This window comes from Egretta garzetta, unplaced genomic scaffold, assembly GCF_000687185.1.
Source record: "Egretta garzetta isolate BGI_Z169 unplaced genomic scaffold, ASM68718v1 scaffold246, whole genome shotgun sequence".
Classification (NCBI taxonomy): Eukaryota; Metazoa; Chordata; class Aves; order Pelecaniformes; family Ardeidae; genus Egretta; species Egretta garzetta.
The window spans coordinates 2,166,286-2,179,228 of record NW_009259976.1 but is presented as its reverse complement, the minus strand read 5'-3'; the positions used below and the strand labels follow the sequence as shown (position 1 = coordinate 2,179,228).

Genomic DNA, 12,943 nt, shown 5'->3' with positions numbered 1-12,943 from the left:
TTCTGGAAGCCTCTTGCCTCTGCCTGTGGAAGACTTATCCTGTGTCGTTGGAGGGATGTTGGCTTAAAACTTACTTATCTTCACACCGCTCTCCTTCCCCCTGCCTTTTCCTGGTGCCAGTGCAAATTACATCTGTGCTGGTGTGGTTAAATTATGTGGAAAAAGATGCACTATTAATATCAGAAACGCATCTGTAGTAAAAAACGGTTGCCCTTAAATTTTTTGCTCTTTTAAAGTAGACGTCTTGACATTTTGAAGTTTGTATGGAAACATTTGGTTTCATGGTTTAAGAGGTACCTGAGGCATGAAAAATGTAACGTGGGGCTGATGGCATCACATGTGAGGGCCTTTATGTGATTATCTCAGAGAGGGACAACAGCAAAAAGAAGCTGTGCAGCTGGCTTATGTTTTTGTACGGGTTTTTTGCTGACTTTATTTACCGTTTATGATTGGAGTTCTGAGTAGCAATGTATGCATTCTTAGATTGCAAAAGCTTCCTTAATTATTTAACAATCTAACTGGTATTTTAATGCTATTACTGTAAAGCATAGGTCTGAAAAGTCAAGTAACTAGACCTGTCCATAGTTTTTCTGACTGCATGTTTAATGGAAAAATTGAATAGTAGTCAGAGACTCTTGGTACAACTGCAAAATTAATATTATGCTTTCAGCTTACCTCTTATGTTAATTAAATCTGAACATAGACAGGCTTCTCTATGTGGTCAGGCACTTAAAAAGTACTGCATTTTAATCAGTTTCTCTTCTATCATTTGGTGTTGTAAATGACTGGGCTTTAGTCTGTTGTAGTGAGTTTCAATTCATTCACTTCGCTTCTGACTCTTAGTGGTTCAGTTTCCTTTCCCACAGCTTAACACGTGGTAATGTCACTAACAAATACATGGCTAAAACTAGAGGTGTGGTGTGTTGTCCTCCCCTGATACCAGTGAAGTACTAATGGTCTGTCAGAGTATTTGGCAATAGAACAGTAAACGTGAATAAGCATTTCAGTGAGTGGCTACTGCAATCTGCTCAGAGACAAATTGGGTGCGACTGACTTTACAATCTTAAGTCAGATTCCTGAATTTGAAAATGATTTAAAAGTTAGTTAATAAGATTTCTGCCAGTGTTAGAATGAGCAATACTACTTCTTGCTACTATTGGCAGAATTTGATTAGTTGGAGCTTAAGGTGCCTTGGTTTGTCCACATGCACATGTTAAATACATTTCGTCTGTAAAAACTGGAAATAAACCACCCCAAAGAGTAAAAAGAGAACATACTTCTTTTTTTATTACTACCTTTAGTATGAAGACTTCTAAATTCTCATGTATTGCTTTTAAGACCCTGCTGAGGGGCTATAAAACAATAATAACTATTCTTATAGATACTGCTTTTTGAATTATTTGTTTAGCATTACACTTTTGTTTCCTGTTCTAGGTTCCCGTTCTTCAGACAAACAATGGTCCTGGTCTGACAGGATTAATGACTATAGCTGCCCACCTAGTTAAACAGGCTAAGAAGGACCAACTGCTTGGAAGTACTGCGGAAGAGAAAGCTGTCGTTCAGCAGTGGTTGGAATATAGAGTGACTCGAGTAGATGGAGGCTCTAGTAAAGAAGATACTAGAATAATTCTGAAGGTAAGGAGGACTTAACTACCTTGCCACTGAATTTTGGAGTGACTAGACCTTGAAGAAGAAGGCTTTTATTCTGCTTGCTGCTTTTCGCTTTTATTGACAGAAATACCCCAACAACCTGAAACAGAAGGGAAACCAGCTTAAACTCTAAAATGTATGAAGCAGAGCTCTTGCAGTGTTCTATGGCTGTAATGCTGTAAACTACCCAGGGTGTTCCAGGTAGAGATTGCTCAGCTGCCTAGTCTCTTACTCGCCATGTAAGATGCCAGTTTCTTACTGTCTTCATAAAACCGCTGTTATAAACAAGTTGTGTGGTATTTCAAGGTAATGCTGCTCTGATTGTTTTAAGAGCTACTCTTATTGATTCAGTAATTGTGGAATACAGGCCATACTTGACGTTGTGGTAATTGGTATTGATACCAAAAGGAGTTACTGGACAGAATTGTGTGTGAAAAGTGAAATCATAAAGGAACCTCTGCAAAACTGCCCTTCACATCAAGATACTTTGTATGGAGGCTTTAGTCTACTGTATTAAACTTCTCTTGTAGTCTGAAGCTTACTTAAACAGGTGGAAGCAGAAAAGAGAATCTCAAGGGTCACCCTGTTATTTGAGCAGCCAGATGGCAGGGAGTAGATAGCAAAACTTATTCTATTTTCCTTCTTATACCTTGTGACTGGTAATTAGTATTTATGCACTCTTATGGGAGCAGAGTGTGAAGAGAAAACTTGCTTTACACTGTTAAGTGCTAAGGGCTCTGTTTACTAAGTGTGTGTGAAACAGCGATGAGATTCAATCAATTTTCAAAGTGGGTTTTTTTTCTAATTTTAAAAGTACATTTTAGATGGAAAGTACACAATGCTCAGTGCTAGTAGAAGTAGCTTTGTGAGCTGCAAGATATTCAGAAGGTTGACTTTTGATGAGGCTAGCAGAGATTTAATTAAGACTTCTGACTTTTTTTAGGTGTGGCGAGTCTGAGTCAACTAGAACTATTGCAGAAAGCAAAGATAAAGTGAAGCACTGTTCAAGAGTTAACACACCGTGTTACATAAAATAAAGGAAAATCTTGCATCTTAAAATGGTGCAAAGGAAAACCTTGATAGTTATCTGTTGTCTATTTCAATCTGATAGCCTCCTTGATCTTGAGGACTTGGAATATCATGCCTGCTTTACAAGGATCAACTTGGTGACAGCCCTAAAAGAACCATTTCTCTCACTTACAACCTAGATAATCTGAATTATCTTGATCTCGTTGTATCTATGGAATATCTTCCATTGGTTAGGCATGAATTTGTTTATATTGCTTCTCTTTTTGTAATATCTCTGGTCTTATTTTCTATGTGCAAATGCTATCAAAACCTTTACAGTCATGGTTAGTCTGCAGATAATGCGTACAAACTGCCTACCCTTTGGGATTTTCAGAACTTGGTTGAAGGAGGCATTGACTAATCAGGATTTAGCTGTACTTTGAACAGGTGTTATGACTAGGTGGCCCTCAGAGGTCCGTTTTGTCCAATTAAATTAAAAAAAAAAAACTTTATGAAAAATATTATGTAAAGAATTCAAGTTGTTTTCAATCTTGTGATGCCTTTTGTTCTCTCCCGAACTGTGAGAAGACCATATGAGAATAACTAACTTCTATTTACCTTTCTTGCCCTTCTATCATATGAAAACCAAAAGCACATTTTCTGTCTTGTTCTAGCAAAGCACATCTGCTCTGGATGGCTTAAGTGATGATACTCACATGTGTGTGCTGACAAAGCAGATATTTGCAGAACTGCATTTGAGTTATTAAAACTAGATGCAGAGATATGATGGTTTCATGCTGCAGCTGGTATCTTCCTTCCAATTTTAGCCTTAGCAACACTGGCAGTGTAGAAAAGACAACATACTGAAATACGAATATGGAGGTAAATCAAGTGTTTCCAAACAAAAAAAAAAAATTTCCTTGCTGAGAAACAGCATCACTTGAGGGACAATCTCTGCCTTTAAGTATATTCTAACATATTACCCCTTCAAAATTTTCCTATGGGTTTTTTTTTTTTTGCCTTCTTAGCAGACGTGGGATGGCCAGAATTTATTTTGATACAGGGCTGCTCTGGAATTGTTCCAGCACTAATAATTTCGCAGTATAGCAATTAAGATTTTTTTTTTTAATTTGTTCTCTTGCCACCATGATTAATCAGAAAAAGACGCAGCCTACCGTTAAAGTATACTATGCCAAAAGGGAGTATGGGTGAAAAAAAAGAAAAACTAAAATAGGGAGGCAAGTCTGAGATTGTAAGTTTTACAACGTGTCTGGAATACACAATGGCAGTCTTGGGACAGTTGCAGCCTAGAGCCACATTTTGTAATAAGCTGCGCCAAAAACAGTTCAGTCACTTCTGCTATAAATTTTAGGCTCCCTCTATTTAACCCTTAACTGAGGTGATGTGGCTCTGAAAAACATCACTAAATAAGTGGTTTAATGTTTGTTAAATTGAACAGGAAGGGGTTTCTCTTGGCCTTCGGAAAATATGTTCTTAAATTGTTCTTACTGTGTTGACCAAAGCTGTTACTTGGCACAAAAACAATCATGAAGTAGTCACACCATCTCAGCCAGGTTTTTGATATTAATTCAGAGCAAATGCCATACTGTTCAGAACCAGTCAATGAAAACACTCTTCGAATTTTGTCTGGCTTTGATTTGAGCTCCTGTACTGAACAACATAAATGGGAACAATGCATCTGGACTGTTCTTCACCAGATATGTAGGAATGATGATTGCCAATAGCAGTGATAACACAATATCCAACGTGTTATGTTAACTTTCTTCTCCACAGGATGAGAGAGTATTTTCCTTTGCTTTTTTGATGTTTGCTTAGTGGTAAATTAAGCTGCATAGGAAAAAAAAAATCTGAAAATTACTGAGTAGTTGTGCTTGATAATTAGTAGTTTTTCTACTCTTCTGGGAAGGAATTGAGAACCTTTGTGAAACTTGTGCCCCCAAATGTCTACTTAAATGTCAGGGAATTCCATTCAGGAGATTTGAATGTCTCTGCTTCGTCAGTTTTAGATATCCAAAACTTGAGGGTTCTTCCTTCCCACCCCATCTTCAGAGGTGTATTTTAAGTAACTGGGACCTTGTACTTGAATTCACGGAAAAGCTTCCACAGAAACGTAGAAATCTCTAGTGTCTGAAGAATAATTATAACCAAGAATTTGTGTACTACTTTCAGTGTCTCATACCAAAAATGTTCCATGATTTCAGCTAGTTTTGTCCTAATTTCTCCTGCTGTTTGGCTGTAATCATGAAATCCAGTTAGAAATCTGAATAAGAGAGCTTTGATTCTTATTTAATGTGTTTGTTTGAAAAATTACTGTTTCCACAAATATGTAAGCAGGCTAATCCATGCTCTGTCCGTGCTGTTAATCCACAATTCTTGTACACTGTTATTTGACAGACTTACACATGGGATGCCTATCCACTTTGGCAAGCTTGTCCGGCAAACACTTTTTAAACTTTGACTTTGTGTTCACTTCTCTCTTTTTTTCTATTAGTACCAGGACAGTTTTGTGTGCTTGCCAGTATAAAAGATTGGATTTTGATTATTTGAGCAACATCTGTCAATTACTTTTCTTGTCTCTTACAGGAAACTCAGTGTGTTGAATATAATATTCTTCCAGACCAGATTTAGTTCATAGTTTGCCAGTTAGACAGAAAAGTCTTGCGCATTAGAATTAAAAATATGGCTATGCCCCAACAGTGCAATTCTGCTTTTCTTGGATATGGCTGCAGAATCCTTTTCTTGGGTTCTGCATTGTCAGAGGCTTGCCTGGGGCACTTGAGAGTGCTCAGCTCTTTGTCTTTGCATGGTGTGATATAAAGGCATTCAGGGCATAAATGACCTTGAGGATACTGCTGACTGAAAGGATGCGCTTCTGCGTGTAAGGGAAGCACGTACACCAGCAGTGTGTTGTTGTGGACAAAAATATCCAAAACGCAATCGGAGTATGATGAGATCCATTGCAAGTTATTGAGTCGTTGTAAGAAGCAACTGTTACTTATCTGAGCTGCTGTCTCAACTTGCAGTGACTGGAAGGGATTCAGTCGCCTTAATGGATGAGTTGGATTACAGACAATTAGATTGCATATGTAAAAGATAGTAAGTGATACAGTGGGGTAGCCGGAAGTGTGCTGTAGATGGGATGTGTTGAGCTGTTGCTATAGATATGGGCTGTAAATTGGATTTTTTTTTTTCTTCCATAGAACAAGCAAATGGAAATCCATCGGTTAGCCCATAAATAATGCAACATCTCTTCTTTCCATTGTTTTTCCCCCTGCATACCCAAAAATGGAATTTGAATTGCTGCAGTTGTTCAGTGTGTATTAGTGCATCAAACTGCAGTTATGCCTTAAATACCTGTCTGAAATTTGAGAAAGGGTTTCCTGAGGGATTGTAACAATAAGTTCAGATAGTTACAAGCAACTTCCAAGGCTATTTCAGTCATTTAATGCTGGGATTGTATATACGTTATCAATTTAGGTAGTGACATTTGGTACATGAAAGACAATGATACAAATGACAGCTAAGAGACCTGAATTTCCTGGATGTAATAGAAATTCAAATACAGTTTTGTATTCATATTTTCATTAATCTCTCCAGGACAGGAACACAATTTCAGTTTAATACTATGGTCACTTAAGAAAGCTTGGCTTTCAGGAATTTTAACACAGTTGGCTATTAGCCAATAATATAATCACCTATGGAAAGCATAACCCATGAGGCAAGATTAAATAAATGTGCCTAGTGCACATGAAAAAAAAAAATCACACTGTGGTGTTTCTGAATTAGCTTGACTTACAGAATGAAATTGGAATATCTGTCTATATTTTATGGGAGGAAAGTATATGTTCAAAACCAGAATTGTAAAATAATGGTAACTTATCCAAGACTAAACCATTTTTGTCAAATTCCATTTGCTCGGTTAACTGACTTTATAAAATTTGATGAATCAGAATAAATACTTGTTTGCGCTGTAATGGTTTACCTTGCTTTTAGTTTTAGGGATTTTTTTTTTTATTATTATTATGAGTATACATGCACAGTATAGTCAAAGAACAAATTTATTGTTTGTATTATGTTAACTCATCTTTGTATGATATTAACCCATCCTGAACAACTGGGCAGACAGTATTTCTGCATAGAAACTAATCTACCTCTCAGACTATGTACAAAACTAAGAATTAGCATGCCATAACTTCTTTGGTGCAGAAATCCAAAATTTTGAGCTGGGAAATGACTGTGTTGATTATACCTTCAGAGATGATAAGCTTTTTACTTTACAAAATCCTGATTTTGTAGCCTAGACTAAGAAGAAAGGGGAGGGGGGGAAGGATATCATTTCAGTGGCCTTACTTCTCATTATAATGCTTGTTGAATTTCTGGTTAATCAAAATGAAAAATGGTGGTCAGAGAATCTGTCTCAGAATAGAAGAGTTTGATTTTTTTTTTTTCTAGTAAACACATCTCTAGATATTTTTTGTTCCTGGAAGCTTTTTCATCTCAATGTTGCATTTGCCTTCACGTTGCATGTATGAAATTCCGCAGAACTGTACTTACATGTTTAAAGTAATTTGAGAGCTAACTAACATGAACAAAGCAGTAAACCAGTCTAAAGAACAGAAGCTACATAGCCAGGGGCAGATGACCTTGTAGAATTTTAACTATGCAGGGGTTAATATTTTTCCCTGATTTGCTCTAATAAAAGAAATCAAAGCAGACAAGATGTTTAAATATTGCAGGAGTACAGGAGTCCTGTCATGAACGAGGTTATCAAAGAAATAGTAAGGTGGCATAACAGAGTCAAACTTGCCAAATGTCTTCAAGTCTCAGCATTTTGGGTTTGGGTTTTTTATGTCTGCACTGTAGGATACCTACATATCACTAAAATTATGGAACCACAAAAACTGCAGTATACTTAAGACTAAATGTAATTTTTAAATTGTTTGCTAGTTATTAACCCCCTTCTCCTTGCCCTAGACTTTTTTTTTTTTAAATAAAAGTCCTTAAAATGGAACATACTGTAAGTGAGACTGAAAAATTATTTCAGGGACATTTTAAAAATGTTAGTTATGTTTAAGCTGCTTACCTCTGTTTCTGGGGTGGGAGGAGAGGGTGGCTTAAGGAGACGTCTGAAGAAAAAGGAGTGCATTTACTACAGGTTTTTTCAACCAGCAGAGGAATACTAAGAGTTTCCAAATCCAAGGAAAACCTGGGAAACTCTTTTCCTGCATTTCTGAAAAGAATATTATGAAACTAAAGCTTGTTTATGCTGAAATCAGGGTTAAAGCAGATAATTTTGTTTGCTGTTGCATTTCTTCCTAAAGAGGGAAGTAGGGGACGGAAGGGTGCATAAATTGGCTGAGAAGTAGGTAAGATGTGGAGAAAAGGAAGGACAGGTAAAGAGGTCAAGCTGATGCACGATGCCTGTGCTCTCAAAGTGAGACACTTAAGCAACAATGAGTCTGTTGGCCTCATGTTTTCCAGCAAAGAATGACTGCATACAGAAAGCCATGAAAAAGGGTCTTTCAGTAATATGGATTTGAAATATTTATTCACTGAACCTAAATGGAAGCCACCTCTACCCACCCTGATCGCCTCTGATATGGAATTATTGAGAGAGAGAGATGATCTTAAGATGTTGAAGCAGTGCTTTCCTCATATGGACTTAGATAGCAACTGAATTGACAGTATCAGCCCTTAAGAATTGTTAGCAGTGATACCAATGTTAATAAAAGCAGGTGTCAAATGATACCAGCCGATGGGTATTGAGTTTCTGGCATTGAGCTTGAAAGATCTTATGTGTTTCCCAGGTTCTTACACATTTGCAGAACCTGGCTGACCAGCTGCCTTGAGTGGGTCCTGGAAGACAGGAGAAGCTGATGCTGGAAGAGCAGTTTGCTCTCCTTTGATCATAGGACTGCATTTTCTACTTACCAAATGTTAAAACGTGTAACAACAGTGCTTCTGAGTTGTCCGTAGTAATAAAAAAAATAATACACAACTCTTGCATTTTTTTAATTCTAGTAACTTGAAGCCAAGAAAAGACAGATTTGGGCATGTTTCTGTGGAGTCAGCTTCATTTGTAAAATAAATCACACTTGTATTTACAGAAATTTAAGTGGATGTAAACGGGGGAATTGTGAAAAATTATGTATCGGCAGCAAGCTGGCTAGCGCTTTCTTTAGAGACCAACATTTAAATTTTATTGAATTCTCACAGTCAAAGAATGATGATATTTTAGTTTATCTTAACACTTCTTAGATTTTTTTTCTTATTTTAATGTTTTTCTCCTTTGCTGAGTTGGGATAAATTAAAGCTGGCATTTGTTTTACATGCATGGTCTCCAGAGGAAGTTTTCTATTTTTAACAATTGCCTCAGCATTGACTTTGTAAGACAAAATATTACAGCAGTATGATGACTTTTTCCTTTTTAGGATCTTAACATACATCTTGAAGACAAAGTTTACCTTGCAGGAAACATTTTTACCTTAGCAGACATTTTGATGTACTATGGATTGCATCATGTCATGGTAAGTGTCATTGCATTATTTTTATATATACAACTATTGTAATGGTTGCTTATCTGAAGGGCAGTTTATTGTTTTAGAAGCTGACCTACTGAATTGATCAGTGACAATAACAGAACAAAAATGTAGAGATTTCTTATAAGAACTTCAGATAAAAGTTGACTTTAAGTTGCTTATTTTTAACTTTTTTTAATATTTAGCTATGGATCTGTCAAAAGTAGTGTATTATCTGTAGTGTCCAGAATCCTTTAGTTTCCTTTATGTGATGTAACAAGGATGATACCTGTCCCTGTGTTTCTAGGTATGAGGACTCTCTCTGTTCAGGTCTGAAACGTGACTGCTTGCAGAACTAAGTGGGGAAATAGATAAATAAAACTGAAAGGATGTGTCAGAACTGAAAATACAAACCTTGTTAGTTTTGGAGAAATGCTGCTGGTGCTATGAAAGATGCATGTAAATTATGTTCCTGAAGGATGAATGCATATAAAAGTGTGATCCATAAAAAAAAGTCATTTGTGTTTCAAGACTTAATAAGACTTAACATACAGAATATGAAAGTAACGCAGGGAGCTGGTGCTTAGGATACACTCCCTCCCTCTTACCCCCGCATCCTCCCCTAAAAAAAGAACAACCACCAAAATATAAGTTTGTACTGAGAGGAGAAGATGTTGAAATTCTTCATAGTCAGCTCAGGATTTACTATGAAGTGCTTATAAATCATTGCACCTCAGTTCAGAGCCCCAAGTGGTTATTTAAAGATGAAGCAGTAGAAGTTATTTGTATTTTGGTGGCTGGAATGTGGTTGTAAATGAGCTGTCCTCCTCTGGAGTGGGTACTACTAAACAAACAAAAGGACTTCTAGAAAAAGGTCTGCTAAATTCTTGGGAGAAGTGTCCTCCTCTGGAGTGGGTACTACTAAACAAACTAAACAAAGGACTTCTAGAATAAGGTCTGCTAAATTCTTGGGAGAAGATAATATGTCAGTTTTAAATAAGAAAATTATGGGGGAGGTAATAATCAGAAAAAGATGCCTCTGACAAATGTGTGTCTGAGAACTGGTGAATTCAATCAACTGGGTGAATGGTTACTTTATACAATTAAAAACAGGGTCGTGGGAGAAGAGTGCAAGAATGCTATACTCCAAAAGGGAGGCTGAGGCGGGGGGAGCGGATCAAAGTAATGAAATACTACCAAAAATGAGAGAGAACTTACATATACATATCTTGACTGTCCGGGAGTAAAAGTTCAAATGAGAGTGTCAAGCAGAGGAGAGGGAAGGGAAGCTTCATTTCAGGTTTTCGAAAACATGTTAGTGTAAGTCACTTAGAATTACGTCTGTTAAGTCATATTTGCCTTGTAAAATATCTTAAGTAGTAGGATAGATGTGTTGACTAGAGTGTCAGAATGGGTTACCTTCCACTTATGATATGTAGACAGAAAAAACATGTAAGTACTTTCTAAAAATATGGCTTGATATGCTGTAAGACTATGAGTTCAAATGAGACTTTTTTTTTTAAAAACTTAGGCAGGGGAAAATCAAGCATATTTTAAATTTAGAGTTTGCTCTAGAGTAGACCACCTAATCAAGAAGAAAAGATACAAGTTACTGCTCTGGGAAATAGAACAGATGGTAAAAACAAATGACTTGGTGCTCCTGGGTGCCTGCAACCATCCAGACACTACTTGGGACAAGTTTATAGTACAGCATCTGTTTCTGAAATGTTTGATTTCATGGAAGATAATTTTCTGAATCGGAAAGGTATAAAGGGCAAATAATGGGGTGGCTATCCTAAATAAAGATGAAAATCTAGAAGCTATTAGCTAGATATTACATGTATTTTGAAGGTTTCAGAATTGGTTAATATTGGTACTTGGAGGTAAGATCTTGAACTGGTAGAATCCTGTGATTTATTTATTTTTATTATTTTTATTTTTCCTGTAATGAGAAGAGAGAAGGTCAAGAGCTGCTTCTCTGCCCTACATTTTAAGGCGCGGGGACAGGGAAAGCTGCTGTTACCTCTCAATGTGGTGTGGTCCAGGGAAGCAGTTTGTCATACCCACCACTGTTTCAGTTCAGTCTTGTGCAAAATATCAATAAATGTTTCCTATAATCCTTCAAGAGTGGAGGTAGAAACAGGAGGCGGGATGGGGAGACCCACAGTTCTTGTTGTCCATCAAGCTGTCCAGAAAATTGATCTGAAAGTGTTACTGATGATGTCTTTTAAGATTAATCCCTCTGTTTTTGATAGACTAACACCTACATGCTAACACAGATGTTAGTAATAGAATACTGTAAATATTAGTGATGTACCATGATTATCCTGAATGAGCCAAGTATTATGAAAACTTCAAAAAACCTTCTGATGCATGTTTCATTGGAAAGGTTTTTAAGACCACCCAATCCTACTGCTCACTTCTTGACCTGTGTTTCATCTTCCTGTCTTAGTGTTTCTGAATAGAAATCATACATCTTTGTATTCCTCCCCAACTCCTACCTTCATTTTGCCCTTCCCATTATCCAGGGGGGTTCTGGAACCTGACTCTTCGCTGTCCAGGCTCATCCATTTGAATTTACTCATCAGTTTGTCTGCTGAACAGCAGCAACTCTTAATTTTGCAGTTGTATGCCTTTCATTCTTCCTCTCCTTTCCAGTTATCTTCGTAAGCATGATAGTGCTATGTGGTTTAAAAATCCATATTGTGGGGAAGGAATTAGTATTTTAATGAGTGAGAGTCAGATTCACAGGTAGTGTTTCAGGCTTCTTGCAGACCAAGTCTATTAATTAGAAATATACACTTGGAATAATAAGGCAGGAACTAAATTGTATACTTTGTTGTTCTGCATCATAATGTAGGTCACAAGCACCCAGAAAGTGTAATGCTTGATAGTAACTATCTAAATGAGCTTTTTCAATCAATGCCATTTACATCATCATCACATTTAATTCCCTGTCTCCATGTATCCAATATAAATATTGTTGATTTTGGACACTTTGATTGCTTAAATACATATATGGATAAATATGATGAACAATGAAGTTCTACTACGTTAAAGCATAGATTGCAGAGAAAACATGAATTTGGAAGTATTGCTTGAGGATAGTTCAGGCAATCAGTAAGCATTAAATTCCCCCTGTGGTAATGAATTTGTTTTCAGATCTTTTTATTTAAAATAATAAAGTTTCCCTATGGTTTTATACTTAAGTATTTTCAAACAGCACAAGTCCAGTTCTGTTTAAGAGAAGTAATCGATACAAAGGTTGATCTGTTTTTATACTTCAAAAATTGTCAGAACTAAAGCCGTAGTCTCAAATCTATATGTCTGACTTGAAAATTTCTTTAATAAGGTCTGGAAAATAACTTATGGGTGAAATTTATATCTGCAAAAGGAAGAAGCCTCAGTCAAAACTTCAGGGTCAAATCAAGTACAAAACAAACCAAGCTGTTTTCCTCAGGTCAGAACTACTAATACTGAACTATGAGACTGCAGTTGTAGTTTATTTTCCAGTTTATTTTTTCTATAATGAACATTTCCTGTCATAAACAGATTCCCATGGATTTTTATTAATATTCACTATATGCTGCTTATCTTAATACTGAGATAACAGGCTTTCCTTCTAAAGAATATGCTAGAAATGGTACTTAAACTGAATTACAAAAAAGTTTCACTTTAAAGAAAAAATTTCATTTTAAGCATGTTTCTTTAACAGCAGAAAATTAGTCAAAACCATTTGGAAGTAC

The 12,943-nt window shown here is 36.5% G+C and overlaps 1 protein-coding gene across 2 annotated transcripts in view; it reads left to right on the top strand.

Annotated features, from left to right (window-relative positions):
* The first annotated feature begins 1,438 nt into the window (after window positions 1-1,438).
* The window catches only part of EEF1E1 (eukaryotic translation elongation factor 1 epsilon 1), a 15,635-nt gene continuing 4,130 nt past the window's right edge, over window positions 1,439-12,943 (top strand). For both annotated transcript variants that reach the window (XM_009640379.2, XM_035895898.1), the window contains exons 1-2: window positions 1,439-1,635; window positions 9,111-9,206. In XM_009640379.2, the coding sequence (XP_009638674.1) occupies window positions 1,480-1,635; window positions 9,111-9,206 (252 nt within the window). In that variant the 5' untranslated portion in view covers window positions 1,439-1,479. The remainder of the gene's footprint in view (window positions 1,636-9,110; window positions 9,207-12,943) is intronic.